General features: G+C 51.8%; 1 protein-coding gene across 1 annotated transcript in view; it reads right to left on the bottom strand.

Annotated features, from left to right (window-relative positions):
- The window catches only part of MTMR1 (myotubularin related protein 1), a 60499-nt gene that overhangs the window by 14703 nt on the left and 19624 nt on the right, over positions 1-26172 (bottom strand). The window contains 10 exon segments of the mRNA XM_013991042.2: positions 2075-2167; positions 5963-6169; positions 6623-6808; positions 15239-15427; positions 16289-16438; positions 17322-17405; positions 17711-17812; positions 20779-20886; positions 21520-21614; positions 24166-24241. Coding sequence (XP_013846496.2) covers positions 2075-2167; positions 5963-6169; positions 6623-6808; positions 15239-15427; positions 16289-16438; positions 17322-17405; positions 17711-17812; positions 20779-20886; positions 21520-21614; positions 24166-24241 — 1290 coding nt within the window.

The following is a 26172-nucleotide window of genomic DNA, read 5'->3' as shown; positions in this document are numbered from 1 at the left end:
CATGGGTCCTACCTGGCCCCTGCCTATTCGGATGGGCCGGATGGGCCGTTCATCCAGAGGAAAAGCAGCAGTGGCTCATATACTTCTCAGCCACACACACCAGAAACCTGGCTCCCACCTTTGAGGGCCCAGTTCTCCTGGGTCTCTGATACGGCCAGCCCCGCCTTGCGTCTTATCCTCTCTCTCCAGAACGGGGCCCCTGTAGGTCGATTCTTCAGTATTTCCAAGACCTGCAATCATACCTCCACTCTTTTCCCTACCCGAACCTGGGTGCCCTCGAGACCACAGCAGAAGCAAGTGTCTTCACACTGAGCATTCTGAGTCCCCTTTTCACAACATTTCCTTCCCCAAACCTCCTGCCATTACCACCGACTGGACTCACGGCAGCTAGTTTGGGACTTCCATCCGTCCCACTCCTCCCACCCTAGCTGCCTCGATCGAAACCACAATTTTTGGTTCCAACCCTCTCATCTCAAACAAGAAGACCGCAAAAAGCTTCAGACACCTAAAAATCATGACCTAGGATGGAAGCCTTCTTTAACTGGGCTAAGACTTCCTCTCCCCACCCTTCACCTATGAGGGCACAGAACATTCCCCTGGCCGTTTAGAGCCCTATTTTAGCGTTGCTCTAGATGTTTGTCTAGACCCTACAAACCAACCTATTTTCCCTGCGGCCCCAGTGCCTATTTAGTCATCCGGCCAATTGGACAGGAACCTGCACCCCTGCATACATAATTCCCAACCTCCCTGTCATAAATGACAGTCTGCCACTTCCCCTATACTCTCAACTCCCTAGGCAGACGCGAGCAGCCCTCACCCTAATTTCAGGCCTAGGGATTATCCTTGGGATAGGAGTGGGCTCAGCAGGACTCCCAAACTCTATTTTCACTGCTTGGCAGCTTTAGAAGAACAATCAAGCCAAATCCACACTAACCTTCAAGACGTTACTGATAGAGCAAAGAGGTTCTGTAAGAGAGGAGCCTCAGGGGGATTCAACTGGGGGGACTTTAAAACCGATGTCTGGTCCTGGTTCTCTTGGTTACTAACCCCTCTTTTAGGCCCCTTGGTGGCCTTTCAACTTCCATTAACCTTTGGGCCATGTCTCTTTAAGCTCCTTGTTAAGTTTCTTTCTTCTAGGATACAGCAAGTAAGTCTCCAAATGGTAACGCAACAGGGATACCAACCCCTAAGGCCACACCTAACAACGCTGGAACAAGCTGCCACATCATTCCGTGGCGCCACACCTCCCTCTTCAGAAAGACCCTGACAGAGAGCAGGCGGAGGGAACCCGGGACCCCACAACAATCCCGTTCACCAGGAAGCAGCCAGAGCGGTCATCACCCCTTTTCCCTTACACTCTGGGCTCCCAGACGCCAGGGAGGGAAGTAAGGAGGCAGGCAGACACGAGCAGGGTATTCAAAGGGGCCCAAGACTTGGCCCTCCAGAAAAAGAGGGGGCATGTGGGACTTCAAGGCTTCTCCGAGGAAGTAAAACTCAAACAGCCTGACCCTCATCACCCCACCTGTCTCACCGCCACTGTTACAAAGTGCCCAAGGCCCTCCCCAGCCCAGCACCTTGGCCTACGCCGTCCTGCCCCACTGGGAAAGGTGTGTGGCCCACGCCTTACCCCGCCCTCTAGGGGCAACAAATACCCCCAACCAGCCGGCCAGGGGACCCGAAGACCCCGTCCTTCCCCAACCAACCGGCAGGTCACCAGGTGTACGGCCAGACCCCTCCTCGCCCTCCTTTGTCTTTGGGCCATAGAAACAGTCCCGCCCATGCGCCCGGAGTCGGCGCTCCCTCATCATGCGGGAGTCGGCCCACTGTGTGAACAGTGTCTCTACCTCAATAACCTTGTCTTGTCTACACCTGGCTTTAAATCCAGAAAATTCTTTTTCCACCCGCGTGCAGAGACCACAATAAAACAGAGTTAAATAACGGACTGGGTCATATTTAAGACACACACGCACGCACGTCTTCATTTTGAATGTACAAGATACTGAAGTTTCTCTTCAACCTTAAGGTATGTTTGAATCAGACTACAAACGTCAGAAATATACTTGAAATCTCTCACCTGTCTCGTCATTTGCCAAACACAGTCAATAAACTGAAGGAATATAGGGGATCGGTCAGCATCTGCATGGTTGTCATTGCCATGGCCCACTCGCTGAAAAGAATCAAGACGTTAAACACTGTAATGTGTGTCACGGTCCTCTCAAAAGTCACTTTAAATTGCCTGGTGGTAAGAATCACCAGGTGGTGAGTTCCTGGCACATAAAAGGCACTCCAAAACGTTCCCTGAATGGAACTGACTTCCATTAGTCTAAGGAAGCAAAATTTCAGTGTACTATATTTTTAAATGCTGATTGGTTCATATTTTTGCTGTAATAGAGTTGAGATCAAGAAGTAGTAAGCAAATGGCCAGGTGATGGGGTCGACCCCAGCCACCACACAGGTGCTCAGTGTCTATGTGGGACTAGCGGTCAGCAGCTCATAAAGCACATTACAACCGCCAGTCTCCACAAGTATAGTTGGGGGGGTCCTCCATTTTTCGGACACGTCAGGAAGTCTGAGAATCAAAATAAGGATTAACCGTGTACAAGTTTTTGCCAATTCTACCTGACTCAGAGAGCCTCAAAACGTCCCTCTTGAAATGCTAATGGGGAGTCCTGGGGGGGGGGAGGTGTCCAGGATTGTGTTTCTGTTTCGGGTTTTTTTTTTTTGTTTTTCCAGTTTTGAGATATAATTGACATCCACTATTGCATGTCATACTTTTTGATATTTTAGAAGATGTCAGTAGATTCAGGCACATAATAAATGGGACTGACAAGAACACTGAAAATGTCAAGTTAAAAAACAGCACAGGACATTCTAACATTCTAACAGAAGCTTCGTGTAATTTGATGACTAAGCGAAAGGAGGAGAAAGAAAAGTTACGAAGATACAAGGCAAATCACACACAAAGCGTGAGAAATACTGGGTCCGTGAAATTGCCCAGGAGAGATAAAAACGAAGAAATGCCCAAGTCAACATGAACACCTCAGAGTAACAATGTCCTGCCTTCTTTTTTGTTAAATTGTAGTGAAACACACATATCGAATTCAAGTGTACAGTTTCCTGGCGTGAAGTACCTTCACACTGTCGTTCAACCATCAGCCCCCTCCATCTCCAGAACTTCGTCACCTTCCCAAACTGAAACGGGGTCTCGGTAAAGAGGACCGCCCCCAGCCCCTGGCACCCGTCATCCGACCTGGTCTCTCTGGGTTTGGCTGCTCTAGATCCTGCACACGCATGGAATCGTGCAGTCTGTCGTCTTGCAACTGGCCCCTTACACTGAGCATAGTGGCCTCAGCGTTCACCCAGGTGGTAGCAGGCGTCAGCGTTTCCTTCCCTTTGGAAGCGGAATACTACTGCCTTGTATGGGCGGACCACATCCTGCTCACCCATTCGTCTCTCCATGGACACTGGGTTGCCTCCACCTTTGGGCTACTGTAAATCATGCTGCTGTGAACATGGGTGTGCAAGGAAGTGTTTGAGTCTGTTTTCACTTCATCTGGGTACATACTCAGAGGCAGAATTGCTGGATCATATGATAGTTCTATTTTTAATTTTTTGAGGAACTGCCATACTGGTCTCCACAGCAGCTACATGCATTGCCTTATTTCTATACTTCTCCTTTACAAAATAATTTGGGGAACCTGCTCCCCAATACTGAAGGCACCTGGGGAGGTTTTGCATCAACAGTTCACAACTTAAGATGCATTCTTTCTTTAACGGACACACGCTGAACCGTTACAGTGTGCGCACGGCCTCCCGCCTGGCCCTCAGGCTCTCAGGCGGTTTCGTGGTGTCCAGCAGAGGCCAGGGCCCTGAGCAGCAGGCAGCTAGGGCACCAAGACAAATGAGACATGGCATCTGTGCTCAGTGAACGATTCGCCTGTGGTCTAGTTGTGGGAGGAAGACCTGAAAATAACCAAGGCAATGAAGTGTGCCAGGCACTTCCTGGCCTGAGATGGGTATGGAGGGGCCCCAAAGGAACGAGCAGCCACATGAACTAAATCAAAGAGCTGCCCAAGGATGCCCGGCCAGACGAGACGGCAATTCCACTCCCAGGTCCATACCCAAATGTGGAGGCCTAACCGTCGGTACCTCACAACGGGCCTGCACCGGGACATAATCACCTCTTAACTTAAAGGGCCTAAGTTCAAGGGAGGCTGTCCCAGGGGGCCCTAAGGCCATCTGCCTCATGTTCTTAGAAGAGGAAACTTGGGAGTTCCCGGTGTCGCTTTCTCAGCGGTGACGAACCCAACGAGCATCCATGAGGATGTGAGCTGCATCCCTGGCCTTGCTCGGTGGGTTAAGGACCCGGCATTGCTGCATCACGGTGAGCTGCGGCGTGGGTCACAGGTGCAGCCCAGATCCCATGTTGCTGTCACTGTGGCTGTGATATAGGCTGGCAGCTGTAGCTCTGATTCAACCCCTAGCCTGGGAAATTCCATATGCCATGGGTACAGCCTTCAAAAGACAAAAAAAAAGGGTGTTCCCGTCGTGGCTCAGTGGTTAACGAATCCAGCTAGGAGCCATGAGGTTGCGGGTTTGATCCTTGGCCTTGCTCAGTGGGTTAAAGATAGGGCGTTGCCGTGAGCTGTGGTGTAGGTCACAGACGCAGCTCGGATCCCACATTGCAGTGGCTCTGATGTAGGCCGGTGGCTAGAGCTCCAATTCGACCCCTAGCCTGGGAACCTCCATATGCCACAGGAGCGGCCCAAGAAATGGCAAAAAGACAAAAAAAGGCAAAAAAAAGAAGAGGAGGAAACTTGGACACAGAGAGACACCGAGGATGTGTGTGCATAGAGCAAAGGCCATGTGAGGAGACAGCAAGAAGGCAGCTATCCATAAGCCAAGGAGAGAGGCCTCAGGAGAAACCAACCCTGCCATAACCTTGATCTTGTACTTCTATTCTCTAGAACTGTGAAACAATACATTTCTGTCATTTAAGCCACCCAGTCTTATGGAACTTTGTATGGCAAAATCTCGTACAACAGTATTCACAGAAGTATTATTCACAACAGCCAACAGGTAGAAATAACTCAAAGGTCCATCAACAGGCAAATGGATAAACAAATGTGGTATATCCATACAGTGGAATAGTATTCAGTCAAGAAAAGGAATTAAAATTTGATAGATGCTATAACAGGGGTAAACCTTGAAAACATTGTGCTTAGTGAAATAAGCCAGTCACAGAAAGGCAAATATTGTATGACTTTTTTTTTTTTTTTGTATTTTTAGGGCTATACTCATGGCACATGGACGTTCCCAGGCTAGGGGTCAAACTGCAGCTGTAGCCACCAGCCTACACCACAGCCACAGCAACACAGGATCCCAGCCGCATCTGCGACCTACATCACAGCTCATGGCAATGCCAGATCCCCGACCCACTGAGTGAAGCCAGGGATCGAACCTGTGTCCTCGTGGATACTAGTCGGGTTCATGACCACTGAGCCATGACAGGAAGTCCTGCATGACTCCTTTTATATCAGGTACTTAGAGTTGGCAAATTCAGGGACATGGAAAGCAGATCGGTGGTTGGCAGGGGCTGGGGGAGAGGGAAATGGGGAGCGACTACTTCAAGTGTACGGGGTCTTCTTTTGGGAGTGGTGAAAATGTTCTGGAACTAGATAGAGAAGGTGGTTGCACAGCATTGTAAGTGCACTATAGATTTAATATGGTTAATTCTATGTTATATGAATTTTACCTCAACTTTTTTAAAGGCATATCTACACGGGAAAAAAAAAAAAGGCCCTACCAGAAACATACAATGCTGAGGTCCAAGGCTTTCTATTATGGCAATTCAGGTCTCGCACAGAGCACGAAGCCAGCACGTGTGTATGTGTAATTATGTGACAGGCACATGCACGTGATAAAGAAAAGTAGCCGGGCGTGCACCCCCCCCCCAACCTACCAGTGCAAACCTATGTCCAAAGCTTAGCCACTCCTTTTCTATGAGAGCCTCGAATCCTCTAATGGTGCGGTAGTAGCTGTCCAGCATCAGCATGGCCAGAGACGTCAGCTGGGCTGTTCGGTCCCACCCGTCGCTGCAGTGCACCACCACCGAGCTCTTCCCCGACTCTATTTTATCAGCGATTCTTACTGCTCCAGCGAGAAGCATCTTCAGAAAAGAAGGCACATGAAACTAGACTACATTTAATTTCTATTACAGCAAAAAGAATTCCGTGGAGAACACTGGAAGTTCACGTTAATAAACCCAACAAGAATGCAATGAATTTAAGAATCACTAGGAAACATTAGCAGCCTGAGGAAAAAAAGGAAAACTTACACTAAGAAAAACTACAGTCGTAAATAGGGTCCTTTATCAAAGGACCACAAAGGACATTAAAAACTTGATCGGGGCGAGCATTATCCCTTCCTATGATGTCACAAAAGCCCCCCCAACAAGGCCCACGGAAACTATGAAAGCCCAAGTACGCAGCAGAGATGCACTTCTTTGCAATGTTAAGAAACCACCTAGACAGCCGGCCAGACAGAGAGCTTTCTAGCCCAGCTGCGCGGATGCAGAGAAGTCCTAAGCAGAAAGCGTGGCGGGGACAGGCCCCCTCCGTACCCTGATGTACTCCAGCCAGTGCGTCCCATCCACGTTGGACAGCCACCGCGCCTCGTCGATGGAGGGGTAGGCGATCTCCTTCAGCTTCCGCAGCGACTCTCTCATCACGTGAATGTTGTGGATCTCCAGGAACACGAGCTCGGCGTTTGGGTAAGCGCTCTCACTCTCGTAGCCCCCACCCTTGGCCTGCCAGAGACAAAATACAGACATCACTTCATCGGAGTTAACTCTTCGGCTCTTTCTGGTGTTATCAGGTAGAGACGGTCAAAAAAGCAGCAACCCATCTGTGTATAATAAGCCTCCTGCATCCTGAGTGGCTTCGAGCAACAGAATTTTTTCTCTCACAGTTCTGGAGGCTGAGGTCCAGGATCGAGGTCCTGGCAGGGCCGGGCTCTCTCAGAACCCTCTTGCCGAGATCCTTCTTTGCCTCTTCCGGCTTCTGGAAGCCCGGGGTGTTGCTGGTTCGCAGCTACATTCATCTCTGCCCCGTCTGCATACAGCCTTCTCCCGGTGTCTGTGCTCCGCCCGTCTTAGAAGGACACCGGTCAGACTGGATCAGGACCCACCCAACACCATACACCTCACCTTAACTTGATTACACTCGCAAAAACCCCATTTCAAACGAGCACCAGTCACAGGTGCCAGGACTTAGGACTTCAACGTATTTTTTTAATGGAAACACAACTCAACCCGTAACAATCTCCTACCAGCCAGCAGCCATTTTACAGCCATTAGCAATTGGATCTTACACAAGACGAAATAGGTTTTCAAATGGCTGTGAGGGAGTTCCCGTCGTGGCGCAGTGGTTAACGAATCCGATTAGGAACCATGAGGCTGCGGGTGCGGTCCCTCGCCTTGCTCAGTGGGTTAACGACCCAGCATTGCCGTGAGCTGTGGTGTAGGTTGCAGACGCGGCTCGGATTGGAGCCCGAGCCTGGGAACCTCCATATGCCGCGGGAGCGGCCCAAGAAATGGCAAAAAAAGACAAAAAAAATAAAAAATTAAAAAATAAATAAAATGGCTGTGAGGATTGTGTAGCTGAATAAAAGTTGTAATTCTACCGCAAAGCTTCTGTATAGAGCAACTTATAAATTCTGTATAAAGAATTCATAAACGTACAAATTTATCATTTGTCATTTAAATTTACAATTTGTAACCCCCAAACAATGAGATTTCTTTAAGTAAGATCAACTGGAAATGCAACAAAAAGGGAGCTACGGCTCACCCCTGGTAGCCTCAACAACCTCTGGCCTAGAATTACCTTAGACTTTGTAGAGACCCACAGCCAGAGCACACGTGCTATGAGAGTACGGAGACACTGAAACCCTAACGCGTCGCTGGTAGAAATTAAAACTGTGCGGTCTCTGTGGAAAAAAGTCGGGTGGTTCCTCAAAAACTTAAGCACAGACCTACCGCATGACCCACACGCTCCAGCGCCCACAAACCTGAAAACGGGCAATCACACAAAAACGTGCACACCACCACTCGCAGCGGCACCATCCACGACAGCCACAAGCTGGGGGCCAGCCCAGGGCCGCCGGCCACGGAGAGCGGCGGCGGGAAGGCGCTGCGGGGCGGCGGCACCGGGAGGCGCACAGAGGCCGCGAGCAAGAGCCCGGCCGCAGCGCCAGGGGCCGTCAAAACACCTCGCGGCGTCCACGGAGCCGGGCCACAAGGCCACACGTTGTCGGGAGTCGGGTGACGGGAAACACACGTCCCGAGGAGGGGGACCTCCGGGGGGGGGGGAGCAGCGGCTGGGCGCTCGGCCTCCCCGGGCTCGGGCGGCGCTCCGGGCCGAGACAGGGGCGACGGACGCTCTGCGCCACGGGGACACCGGCAGGCCCCGGGGGTCACCTCTGCAGTGGTTTTCGGGAGAGGAGCCGGGCGAGTGGAAGGTGCTGCTGAGGCGCCGGCTGTGTGGCCCCGGGGCCGAGAGGGAAGGGGTGGGCAGCGGGGAAGGGAGGCCGCCCGCTGGGAAGAGCCAGGAGGGCCGCGGCGGCGGCGGCGGGGAGCTGGCTTCCCAGCAGCCGGGAGCCAGAGACCCGTGCCCGGGGGGCAGCAGGTGCCCGGGCCATGGCACAGCATCCTGTGAGGCCCTCTGACGTCAAGAAACCCGCCTGGAACACCGCCTCAGGACAAAAGGGTCTCTCGCACGGCCCTGCCTCCAGGACGCAACGAGCTTCCCCACGAACGGCCCTCAGCCCCGCTGAAGGCTGCTGCCCAGGCCGCGGGACTAAAGCCACGGGCTCCCGGGCAGGCAGAGGGGCTTCATCACCCCGGCTCTGCCACCAAGGAGCCAGGGAACCCTCACCTTCTCTCTGCACCTCAGTTTTCTCACCGGAAATACTTCCCAGGGTCACTGTGGGGGGCGAGTCTAACTAAATGATCTTAATTACAGCAAATCCACACAGATTTTGGTTCCCCCCCCCGCCCACCCCCAGTACTCAGGCACTGCAGGGTTACCACCTCACGAGCCAGCGCCCACCGTGAGCCAGGCCCCGAGCAGGGCAGGGACGCAGAGCCGGTCCTGCTGGGTCCCGCCAGGTCCCTGCCAGACAGAGCCCCGAGGCCGAGGCGGTGGGGAGGCTGAGGCGTGTGTGGCCTCAGGCCCAGCGAGGCTTCCGCATGGAGGAAGCGCATGCAGAGGGCTGGCGTTAACTGGGAGGATGTATTTAAAGCCAATCTGTTGCCTGGAAACTGATTACAGAAGCTCCAAGTGAGACCAATGACAATCAGAAAATGGGGTTATCGGAGTTCCCATGGTGGTTCAGCAGGTTAAGGACCCAACATAGTGTCCGTGAGGATGTGCGCTTGATCCCTGGTGCCACTCCGTGGGTTAAGGATCCAGCGTTGCCATAAGCTGTGGTACAGGTCACAGATGCAACTCGGATTCCACCGCTAGCCTGGGAACTTCCATATGTCACGAGCGTGGCCCTTAAAAAAAAGAAGAAGAAGAAAATGGGGTTAAGGGACAAAAGGAGCATGAGCCCTCCTCCATGCCAGGACAGAGAGCAGGCACTCCCTGTACACCATCAGGAACAGGGGGAGGGAGCTCAGAGAGTTCTGGAAGACGCAAACTTGCTGGCCAGGCCCCTTGCTGTATGGGGGAAAAACAGGGTTCCAGAGAGAAGCTAGTTGGGACACTGTTCCCCAGTGGCCTCCAAGTCCCCAAGAAGAAGCTGATAGCAGTGGCAGCAGGGCCATGCTCAAGCCTCGGGAGAAAGAGCCTAACAGCCCTTGAGGAGGAGGCAGCTGAAGGCTGGTCTTGGGTTTCCTGATTTCAGGCCAGCTGCTCTCCAGGCAGCGGATCCAGGTGGCAGGGAGGGCTCCCGCCTCTGAGAGGGTGGGTGGCTCCAGAAGGCACCGAGTGGCAGGACAGGAGCCCCACGCCCTCAGAACCCCCACACCTCCCCCTGTTGCAGACTCTGTACTCCCCAAAGCCCCACATTGAAACCCCCCCAGTCCCTTTTTTTTTTTTGTTTTTTTGTTTTTTTTGTTTGCCTTTAAGATCCACACCCACAGCATATGGAGGTTCCCAGGCTAGGGGGTCCCATCAGAGCTACAGCTGCCGGCCCACACCACAGCCACGGCAATGTGGGAGCCTTCATCTGCTGAGTGGAGGCCAGGGATCGAACCCACAACCTTCATGGGAAGTTCCCAGTTGGATTCGTTTCCGCTGCGCCACGACAGGAACTCTGAAACCCCCGTCCTTGACAGGCCACAGTTAGAGTCCTGCGGGAGGGGATTAGGCCACGGAGGTGGAGCCCTGGTGACTGGCCTAGTGCTCTTTCAGAGCTTGTGAGGACACAGCAAGAACGTGGCTGTCCGCAAGCCAGGACGCGGGCTCCCACCACACACTGACTCTGCTGGCGCCTGGAGGCCACACTTGCAGCTTCCAGAGCTTCCTGAAATAACTGGCGCCGCTGATGAGCTAGCCAGCCCATGATGTGTTACAGCAGCCAGGCCGCACCCGGCCCCCGTTCTCCCTCAGACCCTCCTCCTCTCCTGGCATCCAGGACCTCTCCCCTCTCTCCCTGGGGTCCCCTCACCGAGTCCCTCGCTGGCTCTCCACAGGCAGCGCTGCGGGGGCCCCGGGGCCCGGCCCTGCTCCTGTGCCGCAGGCCCCTGCGGTCACGCCATCCCCCGACCGCCAGCCCGCGCCCCCAGAGCCCTAAGCTCAACCTGCACCCGGACCTTTTTCTGAGCTCCAGAGCTCTATCTCCCCGCACAGGTCCTCGACTGCACAGGTTCAAGCTGCTTTCCTTGCCTGTGCGTTCACTTTCTCACGAAGCAAGCCGACTTTGAAGCCTCGGGGGCCCTCCCACCGCCTCCATAACGGAGGCTGCGCTTCTGTCTTGGTTTGGGGGGGGTGTCTTTTTAGGGCCGCACCCGTGGCATATGGAGGTTCCCAGGGTAGGGGCCGAATCAGAGCTGTAGCTGCCAGCCTACGCCAGAGCCACAGCCACCCGGGATCCGAGCCACGTCTGCGGCCTATGCCACAGCTCACGGCAACGCCTGATCCCTTAACCCACTGAGCAGGGCCAGGGATCGAACCTGGGTCCTCACGGATGCCAGTCAGGTTCGTTAACCACCAAGCCACAACAGGAACCCCGACGCTGCGCTTCTGAATCCGACCCTCAGGTCGCCCATGCCAGGCAGAGGCCAGTGTTCCACGTCAGGGAGCGGCTCTGGGGTGATGGCCCAGTTCTGGGGACCCAGGCCGGCGCAAGATGCTCACGGTCCCTGCTCACACGGAGCCGATGGCCGCGTGGCTGGACGCGTAGCGAATGAGGGCGCCACAAAGGAAAGACCTCGACGCCTCTGGAAAGGCCGCCCTGAGGAAGTGACGTCTGAAGCACCATCTGAAGGAGGGGGAGCGGTCAGCTCTGAGGGCGGAGACGTGACGAGGCGGGATGTGCTTAGGGAACCGAAAGACGCCTGTCACAGCTGGGATGTGGACCCGGGGGACGTGGTGCAGGGCTTCAGAGGCCCCGCTCGGGACTGGATGTCGCTGCCTCGAGGCACTGGGGGCGCACAGAGCTGTACGTTTAGAAGATCACTCCGGCCACAATGTGGAGACTGGATTGAGGGAAATCTCCAGAACACTAGCAAACGGAATCCAGTTGCGTGTTAAGGAAGTTACACATCATGCGCAAGCGGGACTGGTCCCAGGAATATGAAGGCATTGTATGAGTTTCCTAGGGCTCCAGGAACAAAGCACCACAAACCACGTGGCTTAAAACAACACAGACTTAATCCTCTCACAGCTCCGGAGGCCCAAGATCAAGTGACTGGCAGAGTTAGTTCCTTCCAGAGAGCATCTGTTCAGGCCTTGCTCCTGGCTTACAGTGGTTGCTGGCAATCCTCGGTGCACCACGCCAGTCCCCACCTGCACTGTCACATGGCCATCTGTGTCTCTTGTGAGGACATGAATCGTTGGATCCAGTGTGACCTCATCTTAACTAAGTACATGTGCAAAGACCCCATTTCCAAATAAAGTCATGTTCTGAGTTTCCGAATGGACATGAATTCTTGGGAGATGCTGTTCAACCCACTACAGTGGTCGATATACAAAAATCACTCAGCGTGACACACCTCATTAGATATTTGAAAATCTAATACTCTTTCATGATAAAACCATTCAACAAACTAAGAAGAGAGGAGAATTTCCTTAACCTGATAAGGGCGTGTATGAAAAACCCACAGCTGCTGTCCGTCGTGGTGAAAGGCTGGAAGCTTCCCCTTGAGATCAGGAAGAAATCAAGGGCTCCTGTTTCCACGACTTGTGTTCCCCATGGTACTAAAGAGCAAATGCCCTTCTGGTCACTAGACGGGATTCTGCCAGATGCGTGAATTGCCTAACAAAGCCAATAAGATCTTCAAAAAAAAAAGCAAAACATGATAGTTGAGGGTCTTGCCAGAGAATCAGGCAAGAGGAAGAGAAATAAAATGCACCAGATTGGAAAGGAAGGAGTAAAACTATGTCTCCTTGCAGATGACATGATACGTATTGAAGAGCTTGTGGGGACTTGGCCGGATAAATATCCTTGTCTGGCTCCTAGACACATGCCCCCACTCTAGTTAAAATAATTCTAGACACGCAGTTTGGTACCCAGCTCCCATCTCCGCTGTGTGGGATAAGACGTAAGGGACTGCCCTTGCTCTGTTGGCTGTTTAGAGATCGCCTCTGTGAATATCGCTTTTCTGTGTTGTTGTTTTTTTCTTAATTTCCTTGGGGCAGTACTGCAGTGGTGACAGGAAGTTCGCAGAGACATAGAAAGAATGACAGGGTTGCTGATCCACCAGCCATGGGAAGCAAGGAGGACTAATTAAGGGTGACTCCCAGCGGTAGGCTGAAAAATGCTGCCTCCCCCACTCCCCACAAAGATGCCCGCATCAAATCCCTGGCAACTGGGAATTCCACATTTTTTAGAAAAAGGGACTCTGCACATGTGATTGCAGTTGAGATGAAGAGAGAATCCTGGGGGCCTCTGGGGCGGGCCCTAAATGCCATCACGCGTGTCCTTAGAAGAGACAGGAGGAGAAGACACAGACAGAGCCTGGGACTGGCATGCTGTGGCCACGTGCGCAGAGGAGCCACTAGAAGCTCAAGGAGGCTAGGGATGGGCTCCCCCCAAAACCCTCAGTGGGAGCACAGCCCTGCCAGATTCTGGAACTGTGAGCGAATAAATGTGTGCTGCTGTCTTAAGCCACCAGGTTTGTGTCACCTGCCCAGCACCGCGGGAAATGCACACATTGCCCATCTTCCTCCACTCCGTCACTGGCACCACCGCTCAGTGCCAGGCCATGCCTGGGGATGGTGAGCTTCTCAGCATCCTGGCTCTGTCCCCAGATCCTCCTCGCCTAGTTGCAATCCGTGCACAGCCCTCTACCTGAGACGCTGTCACCTCCCCTTTTACGGAAGAGGAACCAGAGCTTCCGGACAGGCTAAGTAACTTGCTCAGAGTCCAACCGAGCACCAAGTGCAGGGCCCGGAGGAAGCCCCAGATGAGACTGGTGCAAAGCCAAAGGTTCTTACTAGCCTGCTTCGGGCTGGTTTGGCTGCACTGACGTCTGTTACCCGGGAGGCCACCAGCCAAGCAATGGGACGGAAATCCCATCTGGACCTCAGGAAGGACTGGGACCGGGGGCGGGGGGCGGGGGGGCGGACACCTGGGTGGCACAGTCAACACAGAGAGCATGCTGAAAGCCATGGCACTGGAGGAGACGGCCCAGGGTGACTGCGCAAAGCAGAAAAGAGGGGCCCAGACTGAGTTTGGGGTGTGCCACCATCTGCTGGGCAGGAAGAGGGAGCCAGAGCCGGGAGGGAGGCCAAGCCGGCCAGGCTGCAGGGGAAGTGGCCCAGGGGCTGAGACGCCACGAGAGCCGGGAGAACAGAGTGTCCCCTCCGAGGTCGGTGAAGACAGCCGTGAACCTGACCCCGATGCTTGCTCAGGGACAGGCACCCATTTAAGCGTCCCGTCCAGTCCCGGAAGGAGGTGCGCTGTCACTCCCAGTTTAGAGAGGAGGCAACCGTGGTCCTCGTGCCCATGGTCCCGTACAAAGAGGGCCCCGCTGCTGCCAGGCCCTCCCAGAGCTCGCCCCACGGCCCCCCGAGCCCCCAGGCAGGGCCACTGTGCCACGGCGCCCTGGGGGACAGGGCTGTCTGGTAGCTCACTTGCTGGGGAAGTAGGGGGGCCGAGACAGAGGCGGTGGGAGGTAGGCCTTCTGGAGACTGCGGCCGGCGACGGACGGACCCCTGAGGAAAGAAGGGGCACCAGCCGCCAAGAGAAACGAAGACCCCAAGCACTGCTGGGGGGGCAGGCGGGGGCCCACAGGCACCCTCCTAGGCCAGCTCCGCCACCGCCGCCGCCTCCACCTCCGTGAAGCCCTCCCCAGCGCCACGAGCTCCCGCGGGCGGGGAGCTGACACCTCCTGTGTACAGCACTTCGCCTGGTCTGTCCTGGTGTCCCCCCTGCACCTCCTCCCTGCAGGTTCTACGGCATACCTGCTACCCAAGTGTCAGTTTACAGGTAGACATGAGGTGGTGAGCGCTGTCACCGCCGGCCTGACACCTGGTGTGACTTGTGGGAGGGCCAGGACTCCGGCTGCCAGATGCCTGCCTGCAGTTACTCACTGTCGTCAAGTCCTTGGTGGGAACTAGAAGCAGGTACTGGAGGCTCCACCTGACAGCTGTCGCCAGGGTCCTGTCCCCTCCCCTTCGGCGGGTGGGGATCAGACGGGAGCCGTGTGACTTATGGAAACTGTGTACATCTGCCTGGTCTCACACAGGTGAGTCCACCCTAAGAGAGCTTCAGACCAGACACGAATTAATCAAGCCGTCACCATACTGCACGGGGCCTGCCGAGCCCTTCGTTGAAGTACTTACTAGACTCCTTAGGGGCTAACTCTCTTTCTGGATCCTTCCGTAAGTAGTCCAGCAGACAGGACAGGTAGGGGCAAGGAGAGGGACGAGATCGCCACCCCCAGGAGACACTGCTCACGGCCGAGGGCTCCGCGCGCGCGCGCGCGGAGGGCTTCGCTGTGCTCTGCGAGCAGCGTGATGATGTACAAACAGGGCCGAAGAAAGGACCCTGCAGGGCGATCGCTCGGTACCTTGTTGGTGTCGGCGACGCTGTTCTGCCGGGCGTCAAAGATGATGAGTTTGTGAGCCTGCGCGTTGGCGTCCATTATCATCTGTAAGTACTTCTCGTCTTCCTTGCAGCGTTTGTCACTGGGACCCACAAGGGGCTGGCTGCAACGGGTAATTGTGGCCTGACTTTCTGGATGAATCCATGACAACACCTAGTGTTTGAAAGCAATAAATATGAACAGTTCCTAAGACAACACGTGCTCTAATGCCCAAGCAGTAAAAAACAAGTTTCCTCCCCAAGCACGGCTGCTTCTGCCCCTCTTCCTCAGACAGGAGGGGTCAGCCTGAAGCCAGCGTGTGACGGTGGCCGCTGGACGCAGCGACTGGGTCAGGCTGAAAGAAGTCGAACCAGAGGAGCTCTAAAAATAACCTTCCCTTTAAAGTTCTCTGATTCTAAGAACAACAGAAATGAGGTCAAACCCTGGCTAACATCAAGCCCCACTTCTATTCGACTGAGTAGTTTTACACTGTCTCCTCACTGAAAACACCTCTGGATCTCCCAGGGCAGGTATGGCCATCCGCTCAGCACCCAAGAAAGAAGGCATTTTCTCTAGGATGACTCGGTGAGACCAGGGACAGAAACTGTTCATGCAATAGCACTGTAACTCCCTTGTTATTCTCTACTACATTTGGTTTTTTTTTTTTTTTTTTCCTTTTTGGCTGCACCCACGGCACGTGAAACTTCCCGAGCCCGGGGTTGAACCTGCACCGCAACAGCGACCCAAGCCACAGCAGTGACAATGCCAGATCCTGAACCCGCTGAGCCACCAGGGAGCTCCACTGCTACATTTTGAGAGCGTAACTGAAGTTACCCTTGTGCTTAGCAATGTAAAGCCATGGAAGGTGGGGCACAACAAACCGACTGTTGATGTAATTAGGTGGTTCCTGAGAATCAAAGATACGTTCCGGTTTACAGACTTATTTTTCTTCTTTCCATTTCATTCGCTCCTTTTATTCTTCCATCTTGCTTTTTTCCACATTAGATCAAATACAGCACAACGTTCATTACTTACCGGGATTCGGCCTTTTGCTCGAAAAGCTGCCACTTTTGAAAGGTCATCATCGTTGACGCTAGTTGGCACGACAATGATGGCGGGGTAGGTGTCACAGAGCTCATAATTGCTGTTTACTTTGGATATTTTCCAACTCTCATTTGGCAAGCCCTGCAGAGTGTTAGAGATGAAAGCCGGGCGGGGGGAGGCATGCTTTTACACTTCCCAAAAGTACTAAGGATGGATTATAGTTCTTTCTTAGTTTCTACTAGAATCCATTTATAAGTGGTTGCTCACTGCTACTTAAGAGCTGAAATATACACTTATTTACTATAACCCATTTCCTACCATAACCCAGTTCTTAAAAATTCAGTGATGCGTCATTTCCAAACCTACGACAACATGAAAATTATCTACTCGAATCCCAGTCCTACACATTTCTTACCATGTTTCCTCTAATAAATGGGCATAGCGCCATTTTTGAAAATACCCATGGAAGCCCTTTAGAGAAACAGAAACTTCTCACAAATATAAAACACCATACCAAATGGAATGTGAAGACAGAAATAAAATGTCACAAAAATAATATCTTATTGGAATATCTTCACAGTAACAACGCAGTAAAGAGCTTCTAGGTATAGGAACATCCTATCAGCCATATACTTAAGATCCAAGTTAAGCCATTGCTTTTGACCCTTACTCATCCCTTTGCCACCAGAATATCTAACAAGAACCCCACTTGCTCTCTGGAAGCAGGAAGAACAAACAGGCCTGGCACAGGGAGGAGCGGCATCCTGAGCTGGAGAACCTACAAGCTACGTAAGTTGTACCCATGGACGACTTGTTTCAAAAGGTTTCTTCTCCACTGCACCTCTACCCTTTATGATTTTTTTTTCCCAGCCACGCCTGTGGTGTGTGGCAATTCCTGGGCCAGGGATCGAACCCACACCACAGTGACAACGCTAGATCCACTGAGCCACCAGGGAACTCCATATCCTCTTAGAACAAAGATGCTCAAGCTACTCTTTCTCAATTGACAAGCAATATACTTTACCTGTCTCTTATATTCAGCTACCGGATCATACACTTTCCATCCATTAACTGGAAATTTTTCCTTATAGTTGAATGCAAAGAGTGTCTGGATACAAAAACCACAAAATACATCTGTCAGCATTGCTTTGCTCTGTCATATGCCCAGTAGTAAAGCTTTGCACTCAGTTATGAGTTATTCCTGCTTTAATCTATAAATTTTGAAGCAACAGATGGGTAGTTTTCTTCACCATTAGACAGAACTGACAAATTTTAAACATTCTAATATTAGTTACCAATAGAGAGAAAACAGATAAAGGAAACCTCGGGAAGAAGGAGTGAAACGTGACCTTCTGAGACCCCCTCCAAGGCATTTAGACCTGCACAAAAAAAGGTTTATTTTGGTGCACTTACCTGCCCATTGGAAAGAGGAAATGCGTGTTTGTTAAGGTTTTCAAATATCCCGAGTTTAGTCTGTTCTTCCTGTTTGTAAGCAAGTCGCAAGTTCCTCATATCCTGACAAACAATTAGAAAAACTCATTTATTCAACATGTACTGACTACCTATGAGGCAGACACCACGCTATGAAGGGAGAAATATTTTTGTTCGTTTCTCATGTTATGTAATTGGCCCTCCGTATCTGCAGGTCCCATACCCACAGATCCAACCGAGCATGAATCAAAAACACTGGGGGAAAAAATTCCAGAAAGTTCTAAAACACAAAGCGAATTCGCAGAGTGCCAGCAACTATTTACAAAGCATTGGCATTGCCTTAGACATCATCAATAACCTAGAGATGATTTAAAGTGCACAGGGAGTTCCTGTCATGGCTCAGTGGTAACGAACCCAAGGAGTATCCATGAGGACGTAGGTTCGATCCTTGGCCTTGCTAGTGGGTTAGGATCCAGCGTTGCTGTGAGCTGGGGTGTAGGTCACAGACACAGCCGGGATCCCACATTGCTGTGGCCGGGGTGTCGGCCGGCAGCTACAGCTCCGATTCTACTCCTAGCCTGGGAACCTCCATGTGTCACAAGCGTGGCCCTAAAAAGACAAAAATTTAAAAAAATAAAGCACACAGGAGGATGTGCGTAAGAGGTATGCAAATACGTGACCATCTTCCACAAGGGGATTTTGGTCCCGCCGTGGGGAGGAAGGTGTCCTGTACTCCATCCTACTCAGCTAACAAAACGCCTCCAATGTGACGGCGCAAAATAAAGTGAGGAAACCGGAACGAAGGGGACGTGTTGGGAAAAAATCTCATCGGCTGGAACCAAGCCTGAGGTTAGTACGTCGAAGACATGCCCTCGAGTCCTGGGTCCTCACCTGCTATCGGTGCCACAGAATCACTCGTCAGCTTTAAGCTGCTAAACGAGTCAACGACCGAATTCACACCATCCACAAACGAGAAATGCCACAGAGGTTTCTCCTCGGAACTCAGAGCAAGGACCCCGAGTCACGTAGAGACCATGGCCCCCAGTGACTTCCTTCCAGAAATTATTATGCTCTCTCTCAGATCGGCTGCTGAAAACACCCCGCTGTGCAAGCCGCCAGCCCAAGTGCAAGTTGCAGAAGCAACGCCAACGAGGTGACTCTAATGGTGCCGCTGCGTCCCAGGGCTGGTGTGAGCACGACCCCCGACCCCTCTAAACCTGGGATGTCAGCTAAACACAAAAATCTCATTCTTCTTTAACCTCACATGAAACTGAAAATAAATGTGACCACAAACAAATTAAAGCAACAGCAATTAGGGAAGTGAGGAGGTTATTGCTGTGATGCCGTTTATAGCAGCGAAAGAATGGAAATAACCTAAATGTCCACCAATAGGGCCTGGCTTAACGACCCCCAGCCTCGCTACTGGAATACTAAAGGGCTCTTAAAAACAAGCAGCTCCTCGGGTGCTGCTATCGTGGAGCCCCGGGAACATCTGCAAACACATGCTTGTGTGCAGAGGCCATCTGTGCGACAGTAGGCGGGGGTGCCTGCAGGGAGTGGATCGGGGTGGCTGGGGGCTTCTTCCTACCTACACTTTTTGTGCCTTTTGAGCTGCATAGCACCTGTTTTAACAAAAAAAAAAAAAAAAACAGATCCTACATCTTACAAGGCTCTTAGAAGCTCAGAGGGCTGGGGGCACGGACCTGGTAATTCTAGGCAGGCAAACATTTGAAAGCAGCTATTAGCAAAAGCTCACCCCGGGCATCAAAAATCTCATAGTAAAACGGCCACGGGACACCTGCCAGAGCGCCATCAGTCCCCCGTGCCTCCCCTCCGAGTCACTTCTGCTATAGACACATGGCCGGCAGCTGTTGAGCTGACCCATGTGCAGGATCGCTCAGAGGGACAGCCTTACAAGCAAACGGATGGGCATGCGTGAGGCCCAAGGGCGTGTGTGACAGAGGATGGAGACACGAGGTGAGTGTGAGCCCCTCTAGGACCTGGGGTGGAGAGAATGAGGGAGGGTGGCTGGAGACGAAGCTGCCCAGAAAAGGAAGCTGGCCTCACCCTGCAGGGTCTCTGGAAGTTTCCCTCCAGCCTGAGCGTAAGGGGGCTACTGAAGAGTTGTGAGTAGCGACGGGACCTGGCCCAAAGTTGCAGAATCGACCAAACCCCCCTCTGCTGTAAGCTGTGCAGCGGCTCTGCACTGCCCTGCACGGGGAACCGGGGCGGAGAGGGACGGCGGCGATTTATCCCGGGACAGGACTGCCGCGTCTCGCCCAAAGGGAGCCAGGTAGGCCACGGGGTCCCCGCCTGGCGCAGAAAAGCGTTACTGGAAAGGCGGGTTCAAGTGCAGCCAGGACCAGCCAGAAGGGGCTCTCCTTTGAGATTTGATCAAGGCAAAGAGAGGGGCAGGAATCCGCACCCCAAATTTGGAGGGGACGTGGCGGGCACTGCAGGCAGATCCCTGTCCTGGTGTTTCAGGTAAGGTTGTTGATCAACTGTATTCTAGGGGATAAAGTCAGTGAGGAGAAACCATCAGTGAGGGTGTTTCCTAAATGACCACCCATTAAAGTCATCACGCACATTTTACTGAACCCACTGGAAGAAGGGGACCACACCCCAAACACGCACGGCTCGGGTGAAAACTCCAACACAGCGAAGAAACTTAACTGTGTTTTTAATCACAGAATTTACGAATATAGTTGTCTCTTCAGGATATCTCTGACCAGCCACGGTTCTGAAGATTAGTCTTGAAACGACAAGCTGGAAAAAAGACTGATCTCGGCTTTCCACTCGATTTCTCTGAACTGTAACACATAACGTCACCACCTAGGTTACCGGTCCAGGTTCATTAGAGCACTTTCAAGAGAAAAGAGGTTGACAGCAACGGCTTGTTTAATGGTCTGAACTGGCTGATGAAAGGCCGAAGAGGTGTCCTGAAAACACCGCAGTTACTAACGTACGAATCACTCCTTACTCGCCAAAAGCCCGTGAGGAGCTGGCGATCTGGGCGCCCGCTTTGAGTTTCTCTTGTGTCTGTACTGTACCTTGCACACAATCTCAATGCCACAAGAATTGTCACCATGGCTCTGTGCTCCAATCTTCTCAACTCTGCTGATCACTCCCAAAGGGACATCAAGGACGAAATGCGGGTCCTGAGGGTACAAGTTAACATGAGTGCCTGTCAATGGCAGTCAACAGGGCGTTCACACTTTAATTCTTCGCTGGTCTAGAACACGTTTGCTCACTTCGCCTTTCCTCTGGGGCCTGGCTAAGAAACCCAAGTCCGACTTATAACATGCTTTGGGAAGGACAGGCGGAGATGACAAATTCCCACCACTATTTCCCGCCCCGCCCCCAGGTCGAGGGGAACTTCAACAGCCTTTTTCCCCCCAAGATACAAAAATCTTCTGGCAAATGCGCACATCTTAAAAATGACCCTCCGGGAGTTCCCTGGTGGTCTCGTGGTTTGAAGATCTGGTGTTGTCACTGCTGTGGCACGGGTTTGAATCCCCGCCCAGGAACTCCCGCATACCCTGGGCATGGCCAAAAAAATAAATAAAGCGTCTAAAAAAAGAATAACCCTCTGTTTCTCTCAGGGCGAAGGAATTCCAGAATCATTTTTATTGTCTTCTTTAATGAGTTCCCTGGTGGCCCAGCAGGTTGAGGATCCAGCATGGTCACTGCTGCAGCTCTAGTTACAGCTGTGGCATGGGTTCGATCCCTAGTCACGGAACTTTTGGCCAGCTCGGTCGAAATACAAAAACGACCCACTTTTAAATACTCACTCTCTCCACATTCTTGAAGTACATCTTAAAGTCGGTCACCGTCAGAGTTCCACTCACTGCTCCCACAAACGGGCAGATGTACATGACATCCTTCACTGCAAGAAAACCCCCAAATAGCATCCACACATCTTAACATGAGTTTCCAAATATACAAATCTGTGGTCCCAGTTTTCTAGGAATTTTAATTTTTTATTACTTTAAATAAAGACCTAGGTGTATAATCTTCTAATAAAATTCTGTTCTTAAAGCAAAATTCTGGAGTTTCCGTCGTGGCTCAATGGTTAACAAATCCAACTAGGAACCATGAGGTTGCGGGTTCGATCCCTGGCCTTGCTCAGTGGGTTAAGGATCCGGCGTTGCCATGAGCTGTGGTGTAGGTCGCAGACACGGCTCGGATCTGGCCTTACTGTGGCTCTGGCTTAGGCTGGCGGCTACAGCTCCGATTCGACCCCTAGCCTGGGAACCTCCATACGCCACAGAAGCGGCCCTAGGAAAGACAAAAAGACCAAAAAAAAAAAAATTTTTTTTAATTAAAAATAATTAAACAAAATTCTGATTTGCTACTTAATGAGGTTTTAAGCAAAGGGTCTCATAATAAGTTCCATTTTGTCATTTTTTTTCTCCAAGTGGTTAACATTTTCCCTGATAAATTAATCACACTCAAAAATACATTAATCAAACTCACAAGACCCTAAATTGCTGCTAATGAAAACTAAGGCTTTTACTCTGTCCCCTGATGCAACTCTAAAGGAAACTGCTTTACAGATGATAAAACCCAAAACCACATCAACGAAGTGGGAAAAGACTTCTTGCTTCAAATTCTTTATCAGCTTCCATATCAATTTTTTATATTCTTATTGCTAATATATTTAGTCTCAAAATCAACAGCATCCACGAGTCCTGTGAATGTTAAGAAGCTCACGCCTCTCGCAAAGATACCACGTCTTCGCCATCTTCCCGTGAGACCACAGCCTGATACACGCTATCAGACAGGGTGTCAGAAAAGGAAGCAGGAGGAGGGGAAGGGAGGTGAGGTCAGCCGGTTGCCAGCGGTGAGTGTGGCTGGGTCAAAGGGTGCACCAGGCGGATGAGGCCAGAGAAGACTTGTTCATGAAGGTTCATGGCAGTTCTGTTTGTAAATAGCCACACGTCGGGGACAACCCAAGTATGTATCAATAGATGAGTGGCTAAGCAAGCAGTGATGGATCCGAACAATGGACTACTATTCGGCAATGAAAAGGAATGACCGCTGACCCAGGCCGGGCACTCACCATATGGATAACCATTACAGCAGTGGTGCGGAATGGGGTCGACGAAAGAGACAGACTCAATGACAACAGGTCTATAAAGCTCTAGGAGCTCCCACTGTGGCACAACAGGATTGGCAGTGTCTTGGGAGTGCTGGGACACAGGTTCAATCCCTGGCCCGGCACAGTGGGTTAAGGAGCCAGCAGTGCCACAGCTGAGGCTTAGGTTGAGGCTGTGGCTTGGATCTGATCCCTGGCCCGGGAATTCCATATGTGTTGGGGCAGCCAAAAAAAAAAAAAAAAAAAAGCTCTAGAAAAAAACCCAACCAACCTATAGTGCTTGGGGAAGGGGGAGAAGGCTCGAGGGAGAGGGACCAAGAGGGCCCAAGGAAACGTCAGGGTGTGACAGATATATGGTGATGGTTTCGCAGGTGAGTAAGTATGTCGACCTCTTCATGGTGCCTTTAGGTCTGTGTAGTCTGTTGTGCGGAGAAGGAGGAGAGGCCTGGCATAATGAGCTCTGCACTTGAGTCAGAACATTCTCCAAGCAGCATGGAGGCGGCCCAAGAAGCACTCCCAGGGGAGGAAAGGCCAGAGAGGCCGAAGGAGCACCAGGCCTGAAGGAAGTTCCAGAAGCCCGAAAGAGAAAGTGCCAAAGCTCAGGTCGGGATGAACAGTCCAGAACCCCAGAGCAGACCACCCAGCGGAGCCGCTGTTGGAGGGCTGGGCAGGAGAGCCCAGCTACTCCGACATTCTGGACACACGGTGGCTGAGACTGGGCATGCCCCTCTGGGCGGGAGCCGGGAGGGAAGCAGGCCCGCCAGACCCCAGGCTGGCCAACGCCCAGCCGCCCTCCCGCCCCCCACGGCACAGGGCACGGACCTGCTGAAATGCCTGGCCATCCACCCTGGGGAAACGGGGAGCCCTCTGGCCATCGCCCTGACAATCCACGGTGGCAACACAGGCCCTCTTCCTGCACGAAAACTGTATTCTCTGGACCCTTAGAAGCCGCTAAAACTTCTCTGCCAAGTTCTCAAAACCATATGACCTGCATCGGCCAGCAATACATTTTCCTTAGAGCAAAGGATTCCAACAAGCAGTGAACTGACGTTGCCACGAGAGTCTGATCAGCCTCCCGCTCATCAGGAAAAGCTGGCCCCTCTTGCGCTGCTGCTGCCCCCTAAGACTCCACCGGAGCTTAAAGTGGTCCTCTGCACTCAGCCTCTTATCTCTTAGGGTCGCGAAGACAGGAACAAGAATGAAAGGGTCTAGTCCATTTGTCCCCTCATCAAATCGGTCCGGCTGATCTCCAGCACATATACCACCCATGCTTGTGAGTAAAGTGCCATTTCATTTTAGGGATCTCTTTATATAAGCAAGGTGTACCCCTTAAACTTACCAATGGCCTTGATTGATTCTCCTGGGAAAAGTGGCGCTTCTTCCATCTGTGCCAGCTTATTTCCATCCCTTAGAGCCTGGCGAGAAACCAAACGGGAGTAAATCTCACTTTGCATCTGTGTACCTGGGGGGAAGACTTGTGAGTTCTGTGCTCTTTGCCACAAAGGCTACAGAAGCGTGCAAAGTGTAACGCCCCCTCCCCTTACAAGACAATTTAAAGCTCAGCATCACAGGACACCATGCTGCATATTCTAGCAAGTTGTTACACATATTTCAAGTTCACAGTTAGAAAGCATTAATACAGAAATGGCTTGACATGACAGATAGATACTGTAATCACTACACAGACAGCTATTACAAGGTGCCTCCAGAATTTGGAAGAAAGGTCAAAAAAGGTTACCTTCTGAGCATGAAACTAATATGAATAAAGTCAACATTAGATGCAGATGCTTAGCTCGCTGTAGAAATGGCCCAGCTATGACACTGCCTGGGCAATCCCAAAGTCTCATTTAAGAAACCAGGGATGGGTCTCTTACTAAGGAAAGCCCTAGGCTTTACTGCTGCAGCCCAGCTACCAGTGTTGCACAAAGCGTAGGAGGGAGACCGGGCGAGTGCACTGCGTAGGTGGGTATCCCATCCAGCCCCCGAGACTGCGCCCTCATCTGGCAGACAAGAGAATTTCCACCGCTCCTGTAGAGCAGGGTGCATGGATCTGGTTTCTCCCAAGTCAGTTCGCTCTACCCTGATCACAGGCTCACCAAGCCAATTGCTCATCAGGTGTCAGGCTTCCTGCTATAGTGACACTAGGGAGAGGATGTCCTGGCTGACTGGAAAGATATATGCCCACCTTTCTAGACGTCCAGATTGGCATCGTGGCCCAGTAGCCACTCTCCTGTGAGTTTGGTTGGCTAGTGCCAGATAACTGAGAAAATGGTTTTCTCAAACTACTAGGAATCAGAGCCTGAACTCCGTGCCTGTTCCAAGGTACTACCAGTCTGTGAGATGCTGCCATGGAAACTGGGCACTTTCTCCGGGGCATGTCTGACATGATGGGTCATGAATAAGAATAAGGCGAACAAGGGGTTCCCTGGTGGCTCTGCAGGTTAAGGATCTGGCGTGGTCACTGCTGTGGCTCTACTTACAGCTGTGGCGCAGGTTTGATCCCTGGCCCAGGTACTGCCATATGCCACAGGCGCGGCCAAAAAACAAAAACAAAAAAAGAAGGTGTTCAAAACCCCAGCAATTTCAAAGCTGTGTTTTGCGGAGCATTAAATTCCCAAGAGATGTGAATAGAATTTTTCTGAGAACTTTGTGAAAATACTGGGTTAACGAAAACAAGTTCAGCTGGGTTGTTTCTGCTTTTCCCCGGGGAGACTAGTCTTAGCATGCTGGCGTAGGCGGAATCAGCAAGAGGGCGCGAGAGTCGCTGCATTCCCCACCTAGTCCAGCAGGGGCCGCTTTCTCCTAAAGAGACCTGTCAGCATCAGGAGGCCACCAGGGTTCAGTGGAAAACAGACTGGACCACACTGAGTTTTCAGCATGATTTTGTGAAGCAAAATGTTAAAAATCGATATCTTCTTATAATTCTGATCTAAATTATTGAAACTTCAAAATAACTGCTTTTCACAGTTGTAAGAACATTTCAATAGATTTTATAAAGGGACTTAAAGGTCAATTTTAAAACACTATACATGGTAGTTTCATCCGCTTTTACAAAATAAAGGAAAAAGTCAAAATATGAAGAGCTAACTCAGTGCTAACTCTTGGGAAAGGTATGTCTGCTCCGGGAAGGCAAAGAAGGACATGGTCCCTCCTCCTCCTCATCAATAAACACGGCTAAAATCGTACAGATTCGCACTCATGGTTACCTCCAAGCAATTTTATTCGGGTTGAATTTTTAGCCCCGGTAGGCTTTTAAGACACTTCTCAGTCAACGTTTTTAGGGACGTAGAGAACTGCTAATGGGGGCCTGAGGAAGCATTTGTGAATTCCTTTATACTCACACCTG

The sequence above is a fragment of the Sus scrofa genome, chromosome X (assembly GCF_000003025.6).
Source record: "Sus scrofa isolate TJ Tabasco breed Duroc chromosome X, Sscrofa11.1, whole genome shotgun sequence".
NCBI classification, from domain to species: domain Eukaryota; kingdom Metazoa; phylum Chordata; class Mammalia; order Artiodactyla; family Suidae; genus Sus; species Sus scrofa.
This window is presented reverse-complemented; position numbering and strand designations above follow the sequence as displayed.